This window comes from Falco punctatus (genome assembly GCF_963210335.1).
Source record: "Falco punctatus genome assembly, chromosome: 4".
Classification (NCBI taxonomy): Eukaryota; Metazoa; Chordata; class Aves; order Falconiformes; family Falconidae; genus Falco; species Falco punctatus.
Window position 1 is genome coordinate 100,030,573 of NC_137583.1, and position 24,504 is coordinate 100,055,076.

The following is a 24,504-nucleotide window of genomic DNA, read 5'->3' on the forward strand; positions in this document are numbered from 1 at the left end:
AAGGCAAAAGAACAGTGCACTACACAAGCAAGCATCTGATAAGTTCTGTTACAAGAACACGCTCACAAGAGGAACTGTACTCTATTCCTACTCAGACCTCAGAACAACTTACACATCTTGCCCAGTCACAATTGGGACAGTGATTTCAAGGAAGGACAACTCGACGCAACTCAGCATAGATGCTATTATCCACCTCTAAGCAAATTTAGAAAGCAGTGATTGAATTGCAAATAGTGAACCTGAGAAAGACAAATAGGTTTTCATGGCAGGGAATAGCTCTCCCATGACATTTAGGGGAATATCCTGCCTGGTTTCCAGCAGTCTGGTGTCCCCTGGTTGACTGATTTTTAATTCACTGCAGGGAATCAACCACTACCAGATATTTAAGTCAAGGATTTTTTCAACTATGTTCTCTAGGGTAGGGTTTGGGGGTGTTTTTTGGGAGGGTTGTGCTTGTTGGGTTTTTTGTTTGTTTTAATACCCAAGAGGTGCCAACAGCGACTGGAGGTTTTCCAGTATATGAAGTACTCACAATTGCTCTCCCCAGCATGATCTCTTAATAAAATGCCACTCTTAAAGGGTATTTTGATAGGATGTCTCCCCTCTTACCAGTCTTACTTTCATTAAGTGTGTGGGTATTCCACATCTTTAAGACTCTTCTATCCATGAATCACAGTTACTGGGGGAAAGGGAGAGATACAGCTCACTTCCTCCAGAAAAGAGGCTGAAAAGGGTCCTGCCAAAGCAGCTGTGTTAATTGTAAAGACATACATACTCTCAGTGCCAAGCACAATGTACAAATCATTCTGTGCTGCCTCAGTTCTGGACTTCCAGAGCTCATTTGGTGGTTTCCATAAGGGATTGAACCCTCCCTGTTAATGCTTATGTATGTTATGCTCATTGACAGTGCCACTCTTACACATGAGCTGTTAGCTAAAGAAATTATTTTAGCATTCATATGGAGACTGGTGTGTAGCTCAAAAATAATTCTAAAGCAGTATTGTCTGGACAAACTGCAAGAAATTTCTATTTACTGCTAGGATTCAGAAGGAAAGCTGGTGGTTTCTCAGCACAAACAATGTTTCCTCCATTTTCTTTAACACTGCTCACGTGCCCTTTGGAAGCCAACTGTAAAGGAAAAAAGCATCCTCTGGTTTCCTTAAGAAGTTTCTATCTGGGTCCAACTGGCATTTTCAACAGGAAGTCTAAGTTTTATGGCCATGCTTTGGAAAGAGGTAACCTTACAATACTCTTGAAAAGTCATTTCCTCAAATGCTAGTTTAGGCATACCCAAAATAGCAAAGGCAAAATATATTTCTTGTTTTGCCAAATTAATTGAAAAATTACTTCAAGGAAAGGAGGGAACCCTGCCAGCATATACACCATTAAAAAAGCCATATACATGCTTTCTATCATATTTTATCTAAGCAGAGAGGCCTCAAACACCTTGAAATAATAGGCCTTTTGGGTTTGGCAAGAAAATAACTGTCATGTTTATAGCTATGCTATGGCTTTATCAGCAGAAGCAAACAAAGTCTTCTGATTTATATACTCAGAAATGGGGTTGAGTGGGATTAGTTGGTCAGGTCATTAAAATCACAAGCCCATTGCATAGTCACTGAGAAAAACCTCATTTCCAGGGCTACTCAGCTGCTATTTCAGGGTTGCTTCCAGCCACTTCCAAGGCTAAAATTCACACAGCTTTGGATTTCTAGCTCCCCAAAAGAAGCAGTAGCCATATCAAAACATACATTGTATTTTCACCTTCTCTCTGGTGTCTTCCTTTCATCATCTTCTAAATTCCTTTATTATCTTATTTGGAGCTTATTTTTTAAGTTCTAAGAAAAAAATTCTGCTTCACCTGTCAATGCCCTAGGATGTGAAACTGTCATTATCTCATTCAGCTCCTTACTCAGGCTGAATGAATATTAAGTATTCTACCTTCTAAGAACTTAATCATAGTAATTTTATGGAAAAAAAATCAATGTCTAGAACTAGATAAGAATTACTCTTTTAAAAAAATGCATATTCCCATAAGGAATAGCTATATAGGTCTAGGTAAAAGCCTCATTTAACCAGAATTACCTCCTAAACTCAACTATGCTGTTAAAGTGTCGCTTACTCTCCAAGAAACTCTACCATGTAGCCATAAAACACATTTTCATACCATTCTATAAAGCTGTCAAGCAGCTTTCAGATTTTTGTGCTTTAAAACATTTGAGATTAGTTAAAAACAGGAGAGAAAATCTTAAAGATAATGCCATTATTGGATCATACCGATACTCCATGAAGTCTGTGCTCCTGGACCTGATACGTTCAGTAACGAATGATTCCAGAAGGTCTTCCAAGAAAGGAAACATAATACACTGCCAGTATGGAAACAGTCTTTCTAAACTGTACTGTGTACCTGAAGCAAGCAGGTTTATCCTTCTTAGTGTAAGTCTGGATGTTCTTATCTATACACATGTCCTCCTTATCATCTGTTTATCTCTTGGACATCACAAGATACTGTGGTAATTTCCAGAATCTGTTGTTTCTGAATGATACGCACTTATTCCACAGCTTTAGTTTTTACTGAAATATTTGATGACTAATGTTCTTACTGATGATCAGTTTCTTAAAGTTTCTAAGCAACTGTTAAACAGGATTTTTAGTTTTCTGGTTTCCAGAGTAAAATGCAACTCGTTAAAGTGAGCATGCAAAGCTGACCTGAAATTGAAACCATTAGACTTATTTTAACATTGTATTTGATTTAAAATGTTTGACAGATCTTTTAGGCTGTGTATCTTTTCTGAAATGTCACAGTGAACAGCAGTTCTTCAACAAGCCTCATTACATTCAGTGCATAATATCAGTCAATGTAAAGAGAGTGAGTATTAGCATCACATTCAATTCACTTTATATTGATAAAGCTTTCTGTCTTAGGACCAAGATGTTAGTAACCATGTGAATGCTTGTGTTCATTAAATGCATTTCTTCCAGCAGTTTGGAGCAACAGTGCCAGAAATAGTCTCAGTCTGATGTCAGTTTTGCATGCTCACTTTAGTGAGCTGCATTTTCGTCTGGAAACTAGAAACAGTGCCAGAGGTATATTGCACTAAAGATATTCACATTGTTACACAAATGGAATGATTAAATTTAGCATCAAGTTACAGGTTGCTCTCTAAACCATTCAATTCCACCAATGAATGAACAAGTTTGTCTATGCATCCTCTGAAGTTCAGCTGTCAGAACAAGCCTTGAACAACTCAAAAGCTATTAGCCAACTAGCTCTGCATGCATCCTTTGCTTGTGATTTTTGCCTCCATGACTGGACAAGCAGCACTATGCACATCAGACGACAAAACCTACCAGAACATGAAAACCTATCAGAAGCCATCAGTTCTTTTGAGCTTTAATTTAATACCTGTCAAGATCAGTAATGGGTGAATATTGAGAAGACAACAGCAAAAAACCCTCAAAGAAAAAGCAGTTAGTCATCTACTGATAACATTTATTAAAAGGCATTGAGCCAGTATTAAGCAAACAATCCCAATGACTTACCCTGCTAGATAGAAGAATGCAATCCTCAAATAAAAAGCTTATTCTCAATACCACGTAGAACAAGCCACTGAGCTCAACTGCGCTTCCCACCCCGTAAGTGTTTATACAGTCAAAGCAGAAAATTTAGTATTTGGTCGATATCAGCCCTGCCAACATTGGACAAACCCAAAGAGAACAAATATGTTGTTTCTTTAAGCATGTAGTGCTTGAGCTGTTAGCCATTGTAAAAACATTAGCAGTGAGAATGAAAATAATGAACATTACTGGACCAAAACAGGAAAAGCAGATTTCCACCCACTCCCCACCCCCCCAGTTATAGCCCTGGTACTTTTTTTTCCAAAATATATCATGTCAAAGGAATGTGCCTTTCTTTGCCTGCTGACCTCTCATTTAGAGAAGTATGCTATTCAGCATCATTTAGTGCACAAAGAGCAAAGAAGTTTAACCATTTCAAAGGAATGCAGAAGTTCAGCTCTGGTTATAGGCTTCTTCTGAATGCTTATCACATAGCTTGATATCAAGCACATATTGGATGAGAAAGAACAGTAACTCAGAGATGGCCCCCTTCCACACTCACCCCTTCTCTTCCCTCCCATGCTAAATAGCTGCCATTTCCTTGTGAAACGGCAACAGCTTCAGGTAACAATTCAGTTCTAAGGATGTCCATGTTGCACTTTAAGTCAAGAAATCATGATCTACCAAAACGTTTAAGAAACCAAGTTACAAGCCTTAGTGCCAAGAATTCAACTTTTTATCTAACGTAGATTTACATGGCAGAAGGCCCAAATACTGACCAGTCCCTATACCTGATCTCAGGCTAATTAACAGCTCTTAGTAGAGACAAAGCCTTTATAGCACTAAGAACAGCAGAGCATAAAGTTATGGCTAACAAAAGAGCTGAGAGGGGAAGTCTGCTTTACTTTATATACATATTTAGAAATTAATTTTCTCAGATATACCATCTTTAGCATAACAAGCAGATTCAAAACTATCAAAAGTAAAAAGAAGTTTAACAATTTCTTCAGCCAGCTAGGATGGAGATGAGTGATGCAAGATGAACTGGAATTACACTAAGAACAGCTCAGAACAGTAGGGAAATATGGATTTTTGTGATCCGCAACAGACAGGTAATGACCATGTAAAGCTTCATGGTCTCAGACCTCAATTGCTTTAAGTGTCCAGTAATTTCCTCAGAATCAAGAATCCTTTGTTCTCAGGGCAAATTTTCTCAAAGTCACAGAGCTCTCATAAAAACTTGAACACAGCCATTAATCCCAGATACTGACATTTAGAAAACAGTGCAGCTACATTTCTGATCCTCTCCCTTTACGATATTGCTAGATCACCCACAGGGCTGCAATTGAAGGTTGGGGTTTGGGTTTTTTTGTCTGTCTGTTTTAATTTGCTTTTACCTTTTCTTGAATCCTCTTGTCTTTCACTGTCGATACAAGTCTCCAAATTGCATGGATAGGAAGCTTTATGAAATAGGAGAAGACAGACTTCTTATCTAGCAGATTATCCATAATTTAAGCAATTTCTGTTACTGCACAGTTAAAGAGTCTTCTCTGTCTGGAGTCTGAGATCTGAATGCATGTTTTCTGCCTCTTCCGAAAGATCAGTAGTCCTTGACTGTTGCACAATCCTTTTCTGCAGAACAGCTGGTGAAAACCAAAACATCAAGTGCACAGCCTACAACAAATGACCAGTGTTACAAGTGCCACAAGGGCAGTGTGAGCTGGAAGAACTGAGGGGCAGTTCTACCAGTGCAAAAATGCAAATAATTTCCCTGACAGCATGCTGTAACAGCCCTGCTCCTGGTAAGAATATTCGGCTGTAAAAAAAAAATATCAAATTAACAGTAACTAGGTCCTGATTTTCCCTACCCCTCTTGCCACAAAGAACAAACCTTAATGCCTCTTAAAGCTTGCTCAGCTGCAGTAAAGTGGTTAGAAAACTGCTGTTTCTAGCATATTCCCCCCTCCTCCTCAAGCTGTATTTCACTGACTGCACTGTCTGATTTCACTTTTGTTTCGCACACAATCCTGTTATGTGGATTTCAGCCAGATTAAATGCTTTCTTTCTTTCTCCGCTTTCCAAACTGGAACTGCAAGGCACCAGTTACAAGGCATAACAATGTAAGCTCAGATAAAGCTTAGCTTGCAGTTGGAGGTTTTGCCTCGAATATTACCTGCAAACTCATTCCCTTTCAAGTCATTACATTTCCTCTTTCTGTGAGCCCTTCTCTGCTTTGTGCCTTTGATCAGCAGAGAAGTAGTAAGTGTTTGCCTAGCTTTTGTAGTGGATGGAAGAGCAGCAAAGCACACTTCCATCAGTTATCATCCTAAATTCTTAAGGTTTAGAGTTATGGAAATTTGGCTTGGGTCCCCCCAGACCCTCCCCTTTGTTGTTAATCTTTTAAGCAGAAAAGTCCCAGAGAGAAGCTGGCTTCTTATTACAGCAAGGCAGTTCAGTCTGCACCACAACTCCACAGCCATTGGAGATTAATTCAAAGTCTTGAAAGTCTTTGCTAAGGTATATTTCAGTCTATAGGAAATTATTTAGACCTTGGCTAATACTACATAATTTGTCCCAAAGCTATTAAATACAGCTGCCACAGACTAACCAGCCAGAGCAACATTATGTGCCTCCTGCACATCAACAGCTGTGGAAGGCAAAAAAAATAAATGTCTTTACCTTGTCAGCACAGTTTGTGGCAAGTCATTCATATGGTGGGGAAGTAATACAGCTTTTGCAGGACTTTTCTCCCACTCATCCCTTCTAGGTCTCACAGCTATGCAAAAATATTTCAATGGATCCAGGAAATGATCCAAGACAGATTTTCATGTTTGTTTTCAGTGTTAGCTCATCCCACACTTCTCACACATATCCTTCCCTTCAGGTTTGGAGGGTTGACACAGGCAACCATCCTGACATTCATGCTTGGAAACCTGCCTTCAGCAAATCTATTTCATGTTCCTAAAGGACCATTTGGCTGCTTATACTTCAGCCCATCTCTCTGGAGGACACCAGGCCTGCTTACAAGGTGATCTTCCAGTTTTACTTCACTTTCCCCATCTAGAGATGCCAGCCAGTTTTGAGCACTCAGCATAATACCTCTCCTGCCCTCATTTTGGTACAAATACATGCCGAGTCAGAAACACCGCTTCTGTGCTTTATCAAATTTATTGGCACTTGTGTGGCTCTGACCAGCTGCACAGCAGAGGAAGAAAACTGGAGTTGTCAGCACTGGGAACTGCCAAATACACTTGTTGCTGTGAAGCCAGGGGAATGTTATGAAGATCAGTGAAACATCACAGCATGAAGATTTAAATTGTAAACACTCTGCAAAGCCAGAATTGCCATAAGCAGAAAGACAGGGATAGTAAAACTGAAGACAAGCCACAGACATAGAAGATTCAAGTAGGTGAAAGCATTGAGCTCCACTTTACTGTAATGGTTCTTTTAAAATGGACAAATACTAGGATATATTTGTTTTGTATAACCTGTCACTTCTACCTAAGATCAGTGTTATGGTTTATGCCATTCACTGAAAAATCCCACCAGGCTGAAGATGCTTCTTCACAAAGTTCTGAAGTGCATGACCAAGCTCTTCCAGAGGAATGGATCACTTAACTGGCAGGCTTGTTTCAGGCTAGCCTAACATCAGCGCTCCAGCAGCCCATGTACACCCACCTCTTAGATGCTGCATAGGGGTACTTACTGAGCACAAAGGGAGACATATGCAGTAATCCAGATGGCTGGAGCCATCAAAGTGTAGGAGGACATCATCTGGTTGCTACATAACTTGGCCTTAGCCAATATCAGAAGTCTACATTTTCTTTAATATCCCTTAAACTCCTTACTGCAACAGAGATGAAGTATTAACTGGCTTTCTTAACTAGAAAAATGTGCAATAACAAGAGTAAGTCAGTGGTACATATCACTAATGTTCTCCCCCCTTCCACCCCCCTTTAAGAAAGATAGTAACAAGCCAAGGGAAGCAAAGACAAGCTTTCAACATGCTACATCAGCTGTCAGAATGTTTTAGTTTAAGAGTTTTAGTGAAAGATTCTCTTTTCTCTGGTTTAAAATAATGTGACAAAAATTTCCTAACAGGCATTTTGACACCTGAAGGAACAGTTTCTTCCTGTTGTGCCCTGTGTTTTTGTTAAAGAAATCCCATGACTTCTTATGCCACGATATATTTAAAAGGCAATGAAAGAAATATAGACACTTCAGGTTTACCTAGGAACAAACCCAATTTATACTAAAATAATGATCTACTATGTATTCAGAAAACAGCAGAGAACACAGACTAAACCCCTCAGCTCTGGCATGGCAACTATCCAGCATCAACAAGAATAGCATTAACCTATTTGTTTAACTAATGCATGTTCTATCAGTCAAGGTGATTTCAGCAGCTCCCATACAGCTTTTAAACAGCCCCTGCCCCATATTATAAAAATCTTTAATGATAGCAATAAAGTATATCACTATCAGTCAAAATCTACAAACAGCATCCAGATCCTGTCGTAAAAGATGTCAATAATTCTCTTTTTATTGAATAAAAAATAATATATATATATATATGCGCATCTATACAGGTATATGTGTATACCTATATATATGTATACACACAAAACACATAGAACACAAATACAGACTTTGTCCTACTACTCCCTGTGAGTAACTGGACAGACAGGTTGCAAGATATAACTCTTGCTCATTGTGAGCTGTTTTGTCATCTTCTACCATCTTGACGTCTCAGCTAAAGACCTCCCTCTTTCAAAACCTTTCATTTCAAAGTTTCTTAGGCCAAGTATTCTCTATCCCAATGAAACCATGCCTTTTGCATCCTTTAAGGATATAGGATATGCTTAAAGGAAGCATTGTGTTTTGGGTTTGTGTATTGTCACAATAAGAATTTGCTTCTTCCTCCATCTCTCCCCACCTCATTACTTTGATAAGTAACAGTAATTCCAACATAGCTGTTAGTATAAGATTTTAAACTCATTTAATTTCCTGTTCTTGTGGGCAGGATATGTTAGTTCAATTCTAGTTAAAACCTGATCCAGTTCCTTTTTTATTTTGAATGGTGCAAACTCCGATCTTCAATATGAATCACTGATTTAGATTTTCTAAGATTTTAATGAAACAGTATATTCTTAGTTCCACGTCCAGTTATGGGCTCCCCAGTACAAGAGAGACATGGGTATAACTGGAGTAAGTCCAGCAAAGTGCCACAAAAATGATTAAGGGACTGGAGCATCTGTTGTAGGAGGAGAGACAGAGAGAGCTGGGACTGTTCAGCCTGGAGAAGAAAAGGCTCAGTGGGATCTTCTTAATGTACATAAATACCTGAGGGGCTGAAATGGAGAAGAAAGAGCGAGACTTGTCAGCACTGCCCTGGGAAAGGACAGGAAGCAATGGGCACAAACTGAAATACAGGAAGCTCCATCTAAAAATAATTATTTAATAAGCCACTGTAATAGTGATTAATAACTGGAACTTGCTGCTCAGAAAGGTTGTGGAGTCTTCAACCTTGGAGATATTAAAAACTTTACAATCAGTTCTGAGCAGTCTGCTCTTTCTGACTGTATTATTCTGACTGAACAATAGTATGGTACTAGATGATTTCCAGGGGTCCCTTCCAACCTCAGCTGTTGTACAACTCTGTGAAATTACAAGCCATTACTATAAAAAAGTCCTAAGCATATGCAATTGGTATCATTGATTCTGTGTAAAAATAAGTGCTTTTTAAGGAAAGAAGATACAATTTTAAAAAATGTCACCAGTAAACTGATTCCCAAGCGTATAGTTTCATTGTTGGTGCAGTGCCAAAATATAACATTTAGTTTTACTGTAAGAAAGAATTTACCTGAGTCTTTATAATGACTCTCAAACATTAAACAGTACTTTTGTGTAGAAGCATTCTCACAAACACACAAATAACTACATAAACTACAAGTTATGTGGCTAATAGCTTACTTGGGACTGTTTGACCAGATAACTGGCCTATAACTCCTCCTAGCCACTGAAATACTTTGAGATTTTTTTTCTACCTCTCCCACACATGCATGAAGCAGTTTGCTTCCCCCTTTTCTTCCTAGAGACATCTCAGTTCCCAAAAGTACCAAGTCATGAGAAGCAGCTGCCTGCAATAGTACCTCTGCTTTGCCGGGGCCTCAATCTAGATGAAGTCACTTTATAAAGAGACACCACAGCTCTAAAAACAAGGCTCAAAAGCAGCACCCATCTCTCAAAACTTCTTTCCTTGGTTATGTTATTCATGGTCATCAGCCTTCCCCACCAATCAGAAGATACCGTTAATTCAGTTTTGTGGCTGGTAGGAACAGGCTGGTAAGACAGTAAATGAAGGCTGAAAGTTCTACTCTTATATCCTGCTACATTTTCCATGACTGAAGCAGCTCCTTCCCATTGCATTTTGCAAAGTACAGGAATACATCAGGAGCTGGCATCAATGGATCATATGCAGGGTGCCTGATCAGGTGCCACATAGCTGAAAGATGGATTGTCAGTGGAGCACACTGTGCTCATGTGCCTCTCCAAGGCTGTGTACACATATCTATCACCTCTGCATCGTGTTCAGAAACTTTATTCCTTTACCATCCAACCTTGAGGTCACAATTAAAGAGTTTATTTCACAAGGGTGACTTGTTGAAGCTTTACACTTGCATTGTCACACTAGAAACACAGAATAGATATCCTTATGGCCGCTGTCCTACAAATGGCCTCCCTTTTACTCTCTCTACAGCCAAAAAAGCTTTTTGTCTTTTTAAAGCTGTATGGTATTGGGTTTTGTGCCCCATTTGTTACTTGCTCTCCTAAGTTCTTCTCTGCATTACAGACTGGTAATCAGCAGCCTTCCATTTTATAAAGTGTTACCCTTAGTGCACTGTTTAACGTTTATCTAAATTAAAATCTCACCGTATTTAAAATATACCTTTTACTCCAAAATCTCTTGATCAATCACTCTGTAGCTACAGCCTGGCCTCTGCAAATTTCATCAATGCATGCTTTGTTTTTTCTTCCATATTGTTTAATAGAAACCTTAATTAGGGTTTTCATTAATTAATACCAAACCCAATACTGATCGGGAGATATCCCATTTGATAGCTCCCTTGCCACTGGTGTTTCATTGTTAATTATTCTGACATTGTAGCCCAGGCAACTCTGTATTCATATTAAAGGATTATGAAGCAGAGAAAGGCTTTTTTCCTACTGAATTCTTCCTGAAGGAGCTTCCCGCACATAGCGACAAGAAGCCATGATAGAGTTAGGTAACAGAAATCCACTGTGTTTTATTTGTCTACTGAACACATAATATACTGTGAACTATTAACTTTGCCAGAATAGAAAAGTTAACTAATTATTCACAAATGTCTCAAAAGAGCATGAAAGCATCTTCCTCACTGTGCTGGTAGGCTGTGGGTTAGTTTTAGGGTGCTTGACAGAGCAGCAGGGCTAGAGAGGCCAGGCTGAAGTCCACTGCTTGTGAACCTGGCAGCCAGCTGAGCTTCTTCTCACCTCTAACTCTCTCTCATCCAAGGTCCAACATGTTACATCACCACAGTCTTGTTTGCCTAACACAATTAATCATCCTATAGAGTTGTTGTGCAGTAGCTATCCTCAGATTTGCCTTGAAGCACAGAAAATCAGCCAGCCTATCCAAAACCCCAGTAAGGTCCTAGCCAACAGAAGATGCTTGAGGGGGTGTGTGTAGTATTGCAATGAAGGGGGCCTTTTCTCATTAGCCTTCATTTCACAGACATACAGATCTTCCAGCTCTGAAGAGGACTCATCTGAATGTTTTCCACCTCTTATTCAGAAGAGTCCTACGCAAACACACTTTCACTCGAGGTTTGCCTCAGGTGGAGAGCACTTAAGTCCTGGTTTTTAATAGGCCCACTTATTTGAGACATAATTGGAGACATACAAGGTCAGATTATTAACAAACCCCTCTTATTTAAGTACAGGCATTACAGAAATTGCATACTGGACATCAAGGATTAGATCTACACATCTTCTTAGGGATAAGAGATTCATTCTTGCTAGGAGCCCCATAAGATTAAAAAAAATATTAGATTTTTAAAGCCTCTTTTCAGAAAAGTTATAGTAAGACCCAAAAGTCCTGCTTGTTTTTGAGTTACTTTCCTCCTCTTCACACCTAAACAAGAGGAAGGTCTTTTCCAAACCGAGTCAAATTCCAGCAAGTCACCCTTAAACACTTGGCACTAGGTTTTCAAATTATTTCTCACGTAAGACTAGGAAAGATAACAGAAAAACCTCAACATGCATTCTGTCAGATTTGACATACAACTTTCTCCTTGAAATTAAGGAGACACTTCACTAAAGCAGAAGTGGTATCTTGTAGCAACTCAACCTTGCTTCTCAAACCTGCTGCTCAATATACTGTGCTGTATTTCCTTGTGGCTTTATACCTATATAAACCTTTTTTCTTTCTAAACATAGTTGCCATTCAACAGCTCAGAACCAAAAATAACTAACCAACTAACCTTTCTTCCCATCTTCTCATGGGCTGTAATTCTTCTTTTCCGAAGACCTTCCAAATGTTCCTCTAGGAACATGTCTCTTGGTAAGGCTACTACACACCACAGAAAAACAGAAGGGGGTTGCAATACTGAATTTATAAGGGCTCACCTTGCGGCCCCTTCCTTTCACTTTAAACCACCTGGCCTAGCCCATGGTTTAAGAAGAGTACTGCTAGGTAATTCTAGGTTTTTTTTCCTCTTGTCTTCACAAAGATCTCAGACTTCAGGCTGATGAAGTAAGCAAGCAAGGACAGGAGAGGAGATACTGTAAGTGAAATGTGACTTATCCTAGAGTATAAGATGTGAATCCTGCCAATAACATGGTATAAAGGATCTAATTGAAAGCATATATGTAATTTGAAAGCTGGTGGAGAGTAAGGACCAAATGCTGAGCACCTGAAACTCCAGGTGCAATTTAATAGTTCAAGCTGCTTAGAATCTACTGAAAAAGCCCATACCCTGCTTTATAAGAGACTTCATTTATAAAAGGTTCGCCTGTCAGGCCAGTTCATTTCTCTGTTGATCAGATAAAAAGAAGAACATGTTGGAAACCTACATACAGCTAAAAGGAATAATCAGCACAATAGTAGAATAAAAGCCTGGCCAATAGGCTCTGACTTTCATGTACTAAATTGTCAAATGGCTGACTTGAAGAATGGTATTTGGAAGTAAAAAGACATTCAGAAAATGGATTCTAGAAAATTATGTCTGGTTTAGACTTTGTATTTTTATATATCAAAGGATGCTCTTCCTAGTAGCTGCATGTCAATCTGTTCTTTCTGCTTTGTACACACTCCAAAAATTATTTTAGGATTCAATTACCTGTCAGTTTGAGATAGCCTAGATCTCTAGCGCAGAGGATATACAGCTACTTTAAAGACATCAAGCAGAAGGTATTGCGTGCATTATGCATGGATGATCCAAAAAAGTATGCCTAAGAGAATGAGATGAGGATGTATTATTTTCTCTTTTAGAAACTAAGGATGTGTCTAACTGGGAGCACCTATAGCTGGATGTATGATTATCTGACAAAAAACAACTGCAGAAATGCAAAGACATGAGACAGATCATGGTCATGAATAGTCATACAAAAGCTTTTATATGAAGAAGGATTGAAAAGATGCAAACTGTTTAGAGCAGGCAGGAGACAGAGAGAGGGAAATGAAAGACAATACAGAAGAACAAGGTACAGCAAAGAAGAGCTGAGGTCTTATTTGCTTTTACCCTACACAACGGAAGAACCAAGCCACAGCACATCTGAAATGCAGGAAAGAATTCTCTTTTTTTGATAGATTTTCTTTTGAATAAAATAGGAAGTGATTAAAACATGGAAATTTTTTTCTGCATCTGTCATCTCAGAGGCCAAACATTACTCAGATTCAAAAGAAGATTGGATAAGTAAGCATATAATGGGAACATTCATTAGAAAGGGTACAGGCTGGGATGTGAAGTGTGCTTCAGGGCATAAGTCCCTCATCAACTCTATAGTATTAGAAACCAGACTTTTATAAGCAGTTATCCTGGTAGACAGGGAAAGAGTTGTTAATTTATTTATAATGCTTTTGATCCAAAACACAAGGGGAGGATATAGATGCAAAAGGAAATACAAATAGAATTAGCAAAAATACAAACAAATCAACATGTGATGACTTATGAGGAAAAACCCCAACTTACTCTTTAGAAAAAGGAAAGGGATGAAACACCAATTAATCAGCTAGAGAGAAATGGAGCAAGGTTCTAGGCTAGGCACAGTAAGGTGCAAATGTAAGCAGACAGGAAAAGTGCTCCAGGTCTCTAAGTGGAAGAAAAAAATGCACCACAGTTACAAAGAGGGTTGAACAGAACTGTGGCATATTGAAGAGATGAATAAATGGATTTTTTATTAAAAGAAAAATCACAGTGAACCAAATTACAGACCAGATGCAATATTAAATGTTTAAAAGTTTTGTTAATATAAGTTGATGCTTTACTGAGGCAAGCAATTTGTCTAAATGATTTGCTATATGTACATTCTCATCCTGAGCCTGGACATGGTTCAGTTCTAGCAGAGGCGGGAAGTAACACAGAAATAATCCTTTCCCAACAGCACTGAAATTTGTTGACAGGAAAGGGTGATGACACTTGAATTACATATTTTGTTCAGAGAAATGATCATTCATCAGGGCTGTTTGAAACTAGCTTCCTTTTACACTGAATTCTCAAGGTAGGCAGGCAGGCAGAAAGAGAAAACCCACCACCAATTTTCTGTCTCATGAGGCAAACTGGGTAAACAGATTCCAATTGCAGAGTATGCTATGTTATTAACTTTTCCCAGCTCTGACCACTGCATAAGTTGATAACCAGTCTGTTGGTAGCTGGAGTGATCTTCATTAACCTAGCTTATGGCCGCAAGTGAGCCATAAGCCGTGTTTCAGCCCAGGCCATTTTATTACCACCTCCTGTTTGAAGTCAAAAGAATTTCTACAAACCCCTGGCAAGACATGTCTTAGTCACTTTACCATTGTTGCTGGAGTTTATTGAGCAGCCATGCCCATACATACCCCTAACCTTTCTGTTTGGCACAACCTTCAACTTCATAAATTCTTTGCAAGAGAATCTCTGTGAAGATGTAACTGAATTGTAGGATCCATGGTGCTGCATAACCAAGCATAATATTACTGTCAGACTTACCACTTTTTCTCCCAGTATGTGGGACCACATTTGCTAGATTCACATGGCAAAGAGGCAAGCAGGCAATGTGATGGGGGGTGATGGGGGTGACAGCTAGGGTGTGTGCCTGTGTCCCACAGTTAAAGGTGTGCTGTGGAGGGTGGTCCTTGGCTGGATGCCAAGTGCCCACCAAGCCGCGCTATCATCCCCTCCTCAGCAGAAGAGGATAGGGAGAAAAGATGAAAAAATACTTGTGGATCAGGATAGAGGCAGTTTAATGAAAGCAATAGCAGAAGTTGCACATGAAGAAGCAAAGGAAAACAAAAGATGTTATTCTCCACTTCCCATCAGCAGGCAATGTTCAGCTGCTTCCCAGGAGCAGGGCTTCAGTACACGTAGCAGTTGCTCTGTAAGAGAAACGTAAATAACAAATGCCCCCTCTTCCTCCTCCTTTCTCTTAGCTTTTATATCTGGGCAGATGTCATATGGAATGGAATATCCCTTTGGTCAGTTTGGGTCTATGTCCCCTGCTGAGATCTTGCCCACCACCAGCCTACTGGTGAAGTGGGGGGAAGGTTGGAGGGACAGCCTTGATGCTGTGCAAGCACTGCTCAGCAGTGGCCAAAACACTTTGTTTGAAGAAGTGTGTTATCAGCACTTTTCTAGCTACTAATACAAAGCACAGTACTGTGAGGGCTGCTGTGAGGCTCAGCCAAATCCAATACGTGCACAAACGACATAGGTGCACAAAACACCAACCTTCCATCACCTGCTCCATGTTCAATGGTCAGTGTATCACAGGTTGGGTCACTGACCTTCTCACAGCACATCAGATGTCAGCGTGGGCTACAGACATCAGTGTGGCACAGCAAGAAGTGAGATATAAAGCTAAAAGAGATGTAGCTGTGAGCCAAGGGGGATCCGCAGGGCAGGAGAGCATGGCCTCACCAGCCAGGGCCTACCCTGCTGCCCTCATGGAGGGAGCAAGGCAGGCTGGAAGGGAATAGCCAGGCACGGCCTGGAGCCCAGGTCATCATGCAAGTCCACGGGTGATGAGGCAAGTCTGGGGTCAGGCTGGGAAGCTAGTTCCTGGGTCAGCGTCAGTGCATGCATCAGCAGGTTCCACAGCCAAGCATGGGCATGGCCATGAAGTGGCACAATGTAGATTGGCTGTGACCCAAGGAGCCAGAGCATGAGCTCAAAACCAGATCCTGGGTGAATGGGAAGTTGGGACAGACCTAACTGAGTCCTCCCAACTCTCTCCATAAGACCACCAGCTGCATCACAGGGCACTAGACTGGCCCTGAGCCCAGGCAGCCAAACCCCTAGAAGGGGTGGGGAGTGCCCTCAGGGCCCTGACACAAGGTGAGAGACTATCCTCATCCATTTCTGCCAAACAGAAAGTGTACTGTGATGTTCTTGTATCACAAGTTGCAGTTCCGTGGATTCTCTTCATAGGTCCCACCATTTGCCTTAAGTGATCATAACAGCAGCAGTACCTCATCAGAGTATGTGTCCATTGAAACCTGCTTCCTGCAGTGGCTTGTAACAGATGCCCAAAGAACCGACTAAGAACAGAGCAGGTACACAGCGCTGCTTCCTCATGGTACTTTCATCAGTTTCCAGCAGTCTGCAGGTCAAGGATTTCCTGCACCAGAAGCGGTGTCTTTAGGTGTAAGGGACCAGATGAATTTTTTTTGTGCATGGATTTGTAGCTAAATTACTGCTGAATTCTTATGGGTAACTGAGAATAGACCTCAATCTGGTATAGCCACAGAAGTATCAGTTGTTTTGAATGATATGATGCTACTGTGTTCACATGGAAATAAAAATTTCAGGCTCAGCGATACTAGTAAAAGGACTCTTGGGAAGAAGTGATAAAATGTGTTTGGTTTTTGTAAAATTTGGCAACAAAACACCCAGCAAATTAAAAAAGGTAAGTAAAGGGTATGTTAGCAAAAATTTTATTGCATAAAGATACCTCCAGAGACTATAATAGCAAAGCAAACACAGTGTCAGTGCCATTTATCACTGAGAGAAGACATGGCGCTCCCACTTGGGTTTCTATGGAGAAGGCCCGCTCTTGGCTTTCTCCCCATTATGATCAATACACCAAATATGCACAAATGCTGTTTCCAGACTCAATCGAGTTTTCATGCCAGAGGAACAGTATATAATTTGTCAGTCAGAAAAGAAAATTACCATACAAATCCCATATTTGGGTTATTCAGTGCAGCATATAACTGGGAAAGTCTTGCTAACTTATGGATTATGGAGAAAATCTGAGAAAGAACGTTGCAGAACTGGGACAGATCAGGACATCAGCAGAATATCATCCACTGCTGGTATCAACTGCAGGGTCTTTTCCCCATGTCTCTGCAATGGGAATGTGCATATTGGGGATTAGGATACTGCACTGTTATACCCTTGTTGCATTGCCTTTTGAAGTGCAGCAAAACTTGCTCCATCCCTGAGTATTTTTTCTTGGCATTACATGCATTTGATTGAAGGAGCAGGTTTCAAACAGCGCTCCTGAGAGCTTGTTGCCAAAGCTAGCTGGGCATATACGCCATAGGGCCCAGCTTAAGGCATCAAATACAGTGCACTTCCAGCCTGTCTTGAGTTGCTCCAGGCATTTTCAGGCTGTTGCTGCTCTCCAACAGCAACTTATCTTGTAAGGGAAGATACCCACTTCCCCATCTGATGCAGAAAGCTGATGCCAGCGGTGCCCTGCTGGCTTTAAAACAGCGACAAAAAAGGAAGCCTACATTTTCCTTATGCCTCCATTTCAGGGTTTCCATTGTGAGAGTCACCTCAAGGGCTTCCTCTACACAGAACAATCAAACTTATTGAATGCTCTTGAGCTGCTATGATTTTGGGGTGGGAGAATAAAGAGTTATGTTTCATGCTTTCAGGAGATCATTTCAAATAGGGTTTCTAGTGGAGTTAGTTGTGTCACTACTGGAGCTAAGAGGGCATCTCACCCCTCTCTTCTCCCCATTTTTCTATTTAAACCCATCTTAAGCACACAAGTCGCTCAATCATCCTATAGATGCTTACAGTGCATGTATAAGATGTAATACTGTTCTCCTCCCATTTGTTTTGCCAGGGCATCCCATGAAACAACATGATGCCATCACCCTGTAAGTTACTACTGTTGCCCTTTGCTTCTCATAGCTCTCCATTCCAGAGCACAGGAAGCTAACCTGCTCCGTTGTCTCAATGCAATTTCCCTTATCACCTCATGGAAGCAAAGACCCTGTCTTCTTTGTAAGGCTTTGATTCTGCTTTAAATAACAATCTTCAGACTGACTTTACAAAAAGTGCACTGTACTCCTGGCTGTCAATACAAAGTTAGATTTTGTAAATAAATGTATTATGACACACTTAACAACAAATTATTAAGTGCAAAAAAATATCATTTGCTTAAACTGTCAATTAACCACCTGGGAAGCCTGCATATAGGAAGCGACTGCATTTATTTTTACTATATCAGAATTCGATTCAGCAGTACTGGGTTATTTCGTTCCCTTAATTAAATGGGTACACAGAGTGCCCATTAATGGAAATAAAATAAATGTACTGATACAGGAGAAGGTGGTGGGAACAGAAATAGAGCTTCCAGTGAAAAGGAAAGCAGTCTTTACATCCATTTTTGTGTCTCAGGTACAGTATCTGTGCATCATTTACCCGATGCATTTGCAATGAGTTGTCTTCTCACAAGACATGAAGCTCAGGCAGCTGGAAATACAGGCCAAATCTCCCCCAAGGGTAAGAGGTTCTTTAAGTCCCAGTACCTAGTTAGTCTCGTCATGGCCACTACGATGAAGTGAACACTGGTACTCTATCAAGTGGGTTTTTGTGCCACCACTGATTCATTGCATATTGATGATAGAATAGCCATATATAAAAACATTTCCTGCCCACTTGCCTCGATTCTAACTTTTAACTATTAAAGGTTTGGTAACTGAGCTATTTGAGCATTTTCAACATATGGTGTACGACACAGAGAGAATAGAAATGATTCCCTCCCAGACCTTCTACTTGGACTCTCATTCTTCTGGTTGCCTCCCCATCTTCCCAGTAGAAAACCACTCAGTAACCACAAAATGGTTACACTGACTAGCTGGGATATTAAACAAACCTGCAGTGCTCTAAGGTTCTAATAAATAGTTGTAAGTTGCATCTGTTATTAAACATTTAAAACCAATAATTCCAAAGGTCTGGTATTAAATTACAGAATGCTTCCACCTTTCAGCCACTTGCTATCCATTGCAAAATTACCTCATGTAATTTGTCCGGTGCTAAGCATGTACATGCAGGTAGCATAGATGAGCACTGTTGTAAGAGGAGTGTTTACTACATGTATTTTCTATGAAAAGCAGGAAAACCAAGCCTTACCTCCATTCTCAGATTCAGCTGTGATCCTCTGTACCAAAAGCTAAAGGGACACTGGAAGGCAAAACAGGTATTTTACAAGAGTACTGCACACTTTACATCTTGGCTGCAAATAAAAGGCTTTAGTTTCTACAGCTGACATTATATATATATATATATATATATTTATATATATATATACACAAAGTCCCTTTGTGTAACTACCATATTGAATTCTAGAGTACCATGAAAGTTCAAACTGAAGGTATCAGAGGATGCTTTCCAATGAATTTGCTCTGATGTAAATCCAGAGTACCTCCAATAAAGTCATGTCAGACTTCTAAAGGTTTACACTGGGATACTATAGGATGCCATGTATGAACATGGCCATAAATTCACAGGAAAGCACTTGTCCCTCTTGTGGTATCATTTTCAAGGTCACAAAACACTGATAAGTAGTTCTCTTATAATACTACCATTTTTCCACTCAAAAGCATATGTATTTTCAGAACTGAAGCACTCCTTCAGTACCTTTTAAGTTCTAGATTGGCCACAATGAACAACTATTAGCAACACTCACATGCTCTTCCAGCCAAGGGACAATTCAGACATTCTACCCTAAATATCATCTACCCAGTGGCATAATTGTCCCACTGAACCACTTCTGTCAGGTAAACACAGCAAAGAAAGACTATGTTATAGAGTAATGTGTCATGAATAAATATTGTTGACAAACACAGAGTAATTTTGACTGAACTGAAAACCAGAATTTCCCAGGCACTAGAAAAATAACTTTCTAGGTAAATCATGGCAGATAGCCTCTACTGTCAGGGAAGTCACTCTGAAATTACATTCCTCCCTCTTCAGCATGATTTCCTGATTGTTCTGAAAACAATGGAAATGTCCTTACTGATTTTACTGAAAGAAGGTTTTCAGCCCAGTCTTTTTAAAGCATTAGTCCAGAATAGCATTTATCAAATTACTGTACTTCCAGCCTCCCTTCAGAGCTTGCAGACAGGTGGAAAGTGCTTTGGCCTTACTTCACTTGCAGCCCCCCAGGTTGTGAGTCAGAGTTTCCATCTGGAGCAGCTGAGCTATGGATATAAATTAGCAAATCACAAAATTCAGCACAGCATTTAAAAAGTGGTCTTGGTTCCAGTGAGAGATGAGTTGTCTTCTCATTTCACATGAGACGGTGGGCTAAGGTCAGACCTCTTGCCACCTGTGTAACCACTCCTGAATTTTTCCAAGTCTTCTCAAACTCTCTGACCAATTTAAAGCATTAACTTTCCACTAGGTAACAGAATGGACAGGTTGGAGAAACCAATTTCAGTATGCGTCATGGCAAGTTCCCCTGAGAGCATTATCAGCTGTTTATTAATGGTTGAGGTGAAGGTTGATAAAAACAGCTGTGCAGAAAGATTAAACATATTTCCCACGATGACATTCATACTGACTCAAGAGTTCACAAAACCTCATAAAATATTAGCTGTAAAGCAGTATCAGTCTAGGCTGGTCTTTAAATAGATTACACTTCATTTTGTCAGGACCTTTCATCAGAAATAAAATAGGCAGAAGTAAATGAGAAGTTATAAACAAATCCCTTGCCTCAAAATCTGCTGGTTTTACGAACATTATACACAGCTACTATAAGAAAGGTCATGGAAAGAGTGAAATTTGGATGAATGGACTGTAGACAGCAGCCGTAAACATTCTTGCTTGCCCTGGTAACTTAACAGTGTGTATAAAGGACCAGCAGAATGCAGGGGAAGATCTCTCATCCTCACTCTTACTACTATGGAGTGAATGGTACAAGCTGGGCTGCCAGGGAACACCTACTTGCAAATGCCTAAGTATCAGAGAGCTGTAAAGCAAATGGATAGAAAGGACCTGTAGAAGTTACCTAGCTGAATTCTTCTTAACTGTTTTCACCACTGGTTCATCAGATTTTAGATGGCACATTTGCTGCACAATTTAAAACTCCATAATGTTAGCGAAATATACAGCCAAATATAAGCAAACAAATGAATAAAAATGACAGTAAAAATCTTAAAGCACGAACAATCCTATTGCAGCCCACATGTTGTTTAGTTATACAAGAAAACAATTACGAAAAAAACCAAGATATATCTTCCTTTGCTTAAAGTTTGGCTTGTTCTTCAACTAAAAAAGGCTGAGGAACATTGACATAGACCATTGCTCTGTCCTAAATTTTGTGTATGTTATTCCTCACAGCATTTGTTTACCCTGTGACCAAAGACTTTCAGGGATGGAAATTACACAACTTCCATGAGTGACACATGAACCAATCCAGTGATCAATTGAGCTGAGTAATCTGCCGGTCCGAATGTGGCCCCTGTGATTCCTTCATACAGCAATTTCTTAAGAAAATGAAAATATAAATTGTATAAACCATGTTCTTTCATTCTTCGCTGAAAAAGAGTACTCATTTTCAGACATAATTAAACAATGAGTAATTAAGAACTAAACATAAAAGAATGAAATATTGAAAGTTATTAGCTTCTGAGACAATTTTAATGACCTTACTCAAAACTGCCCTGAAGGTCTATAGAAATGTTATGATACTAGGATGTTAAATCAAATACCCAGGAACCAGCATTAGATGATAGTATGGCATTAGAAGATATTTTGATACTAGCTTTTCACATTTTGCAGATCCTTCTTTACTCACAAGATCTGAAAGGCAGTTTCACAGTATTATTCTAGTCCCTGTCTATAAGTGTTAGAGAAAAATGACTGTTGCAGTTTCAAAGCTGGCTAAGCCTGTTCAGAAAAGGTTTGGCATGGGAGTAGGAAGTGATGCTGTACCTCAGGAATTAGGGATCACATGCTCCTGTTACTAGCACATGAAAATGTGCAGCAAAATGTTACAAAACCTGCCTTCTAGTCTCAAGCACAAGCCAAGGCATCCCATCTGGTATGCCAAGCCAACATGGGGATCTGCATGCGGCAGTGCAAGAGTTGCCAAGAAGCGCAAATGAAGGTGTGTTATGTAGGAGGTAGGTGCTGCTGGTGAAAAAGCAATTTGCTATATGGTAATATTATTCCTGTAACAATGCAGAAAAGGTAGCATAAATAGTCATCTCTGGGAGGCAATATTGTGCTATAAAACCAAATCCCTTACTCTCCAGAGAATACAGCTCATTATGCCTGGTTACCTGAGGAAGTCCATTGGTCTTTTTGCTTAATTGTCAAAATTAGCTGTGAAGTTCTCAGTTGCAGATATCTGGGTTTAAATGTCTAGAGGCTTGGGAAAGGCAGGATCAGTGGAGATACCTTCTTCTAGAATTCATTCTTCCTTCCCATCTAACACAGTCCTGGTGTTTTGACTGAAGCAGGCTGTGATAGATTATATCAGTATAGCTTCAAAATATGCATTTGTTTGTTCTGTGCACATGAACATGAATTAATGATACTTAACATGCTTCAGCACTACTGGAAGCAAGGTTTTGTTACTCAAAGGTTCTCTGTAGGTAGGTAAGGACCAGCTCTTTTTTTGTCTTGCTTTTATATAAAAGAGGAAGATAATTTTCTGTCAGTTTAGCTTACTGGACATGAGATGAAAGATAATCAAATGGCTAGTAATTAAGGATGGTTAGAGGCAAATTATTAGATATGAAAAACATTTTTTCAAATAATTTTCTGAAACACCCTTCAGTGCAAGGCTTCAAGGCTGAACTAAAGGTTGCTATGTAACCTTAGTTTGTGAACCTCGATTAACTAACAATCCTTCTTAAGCAAACATGTTAATGTCCCCAGATGCTGATTAATTATATTGAAAATTCTCTCACGCATCAAATCACTTGGTTATCTGAAATTGTTCTTTGGCCACTTTCTGCATATGCAGGTGATCAAGCATATGATACAGTACAGAAGTCAGCTTGTTATTTTACCTAGTAACTTCAGAAATGAGCACTAAATTGGAAGGAAACCTGTAGCACAATTATCCGAAGTTATAGATTAAGTGAAAATAATTTCTGTTTTCAGGACCATGCAGCTCCTAATGACCATTTTAAATTATGCTTTACTCCTCATAAGAAATATCTGGATTACAGAATTATCATGTTAGCCTTGACACTCTGGGCTAATTAGATGTTAAGCATAACAGCTCAAAAAGGAAGAAGCCTTCTTGTAACATTAATTCTTAAGAGGACCACTTGAAGAATTTGTACAGCAAACTGTTCTTGTGCACAGAGAAAGCCAGAGGAACACCAGCATTGCAGGTAATTTCCACTCAGCCAGAGTGGCAAACACTCTGAAAATCAGGACTCTGCCAAACCTGAGGCTGCAATGGTCACGCATCTCTTTTAGAGAAACACCTGTATCAAATAGCAATGCCCAGGGCCCACGACCATTTTGCTGACTTAGCTGACAAAAGCAATCTTCCCTGCCTCAGGAGATGCTGCTGTGGAGACACTTCCCTGCCTGCTGTTCTGAAGAGCAACTATGAATTCCTTCTCTTAGCTACTGCTCACAGGTTTGGGTTTTTTCTGTCAGGATTGTCTTATTTGTATACAATTGCTGGTATAGTAAAAACTTTTAAACCAGGACATCTCCATGGATGCTAATTTAGCACAATTATACTTAATGACAGTAAAACCGCTTAACAGGGATATATTCATTCAGACACAGGGAATTAAGTATTACCAAGCCCTTAAATCAGTGTGAAATGCCAAACTTCACTTCCATCACAAACAGAGATTCCAGTAATAACAAGGAAATAAATGCCAAAGAAAAATGAAATGCTGTGAATATTATCCTTATTGCTGTAATTTTACTTTGGTGGGTACTTTATGCCATGGCAAGTCTTTTCAGAAGCACTTTGTCTCTCCTTACCAGGATAGCTGTTTAATTGAGTTGGATGTCTACCAGTTCAGATGATTCTACTGAATTAATGTTCAGATTTGCCTAGCTTTAGCTGATCAGATGTGCAGATGTGATGTTTCTGCAGGTCCTTCAGTTAGAAAAACAAAGCTTATATGTTGAAGAGTATAGGTTAGAGCAATGAAGAGATTTTGCAGATATTAGATGTTCCTTAAGTGTAGCAGACTGCTTTTCTTCCTTTTAAATTTTATATCACTGTTACAAATCACTATTGGAAGAAATCTATGTTTTGTTTACATTAAATGGTTATGTATGTATAAACTGGATGTTTGGATTAAGAAAACAAGGAACTAGGAAAAAAAGTCCACAATAAATCAGGGAAAAGTGTCTAAATCATTATTAAAATGGCCTAGCAATAGGATGGCTGTTTTATCGAGTGATACACCACCAACCCAAAACACTCTAGAAATAAGGGCACAAACCCAATTCCTTTTATCCCTGCAGGTTATCTTCATGA

At 39.6% G+C, this 24,504-nt stretch overlaps 1 protein-coding gene across 1 annotated transcript in view; it reads right to left on the minus strand.

Moving 5' to 3' along the window:
* ATP2C1 (ATPase secretory pathway Ca2+ transporting 1) overlaps positions 1-19,186 on the minus strand; it is an 82,138-nt gene extending 62,952 nt beyond the window's left edge. Inside the window, exon 1 of the mRNA XM_080387204.1 lies at positions 19,167-19,186. Within this exon, the coding sequence (XP_080243330.1) occupies positions 19,167-19,172 (6 nt within the window). The 5' untranslated portion in view covers positions 19,173-19,186. The remainder of the gene's footprint in view (positions 1-19,166) is intronic.
* Between the last annotated feature and the right edge of the window lie 5,318 nt (positions 19,187-24,504).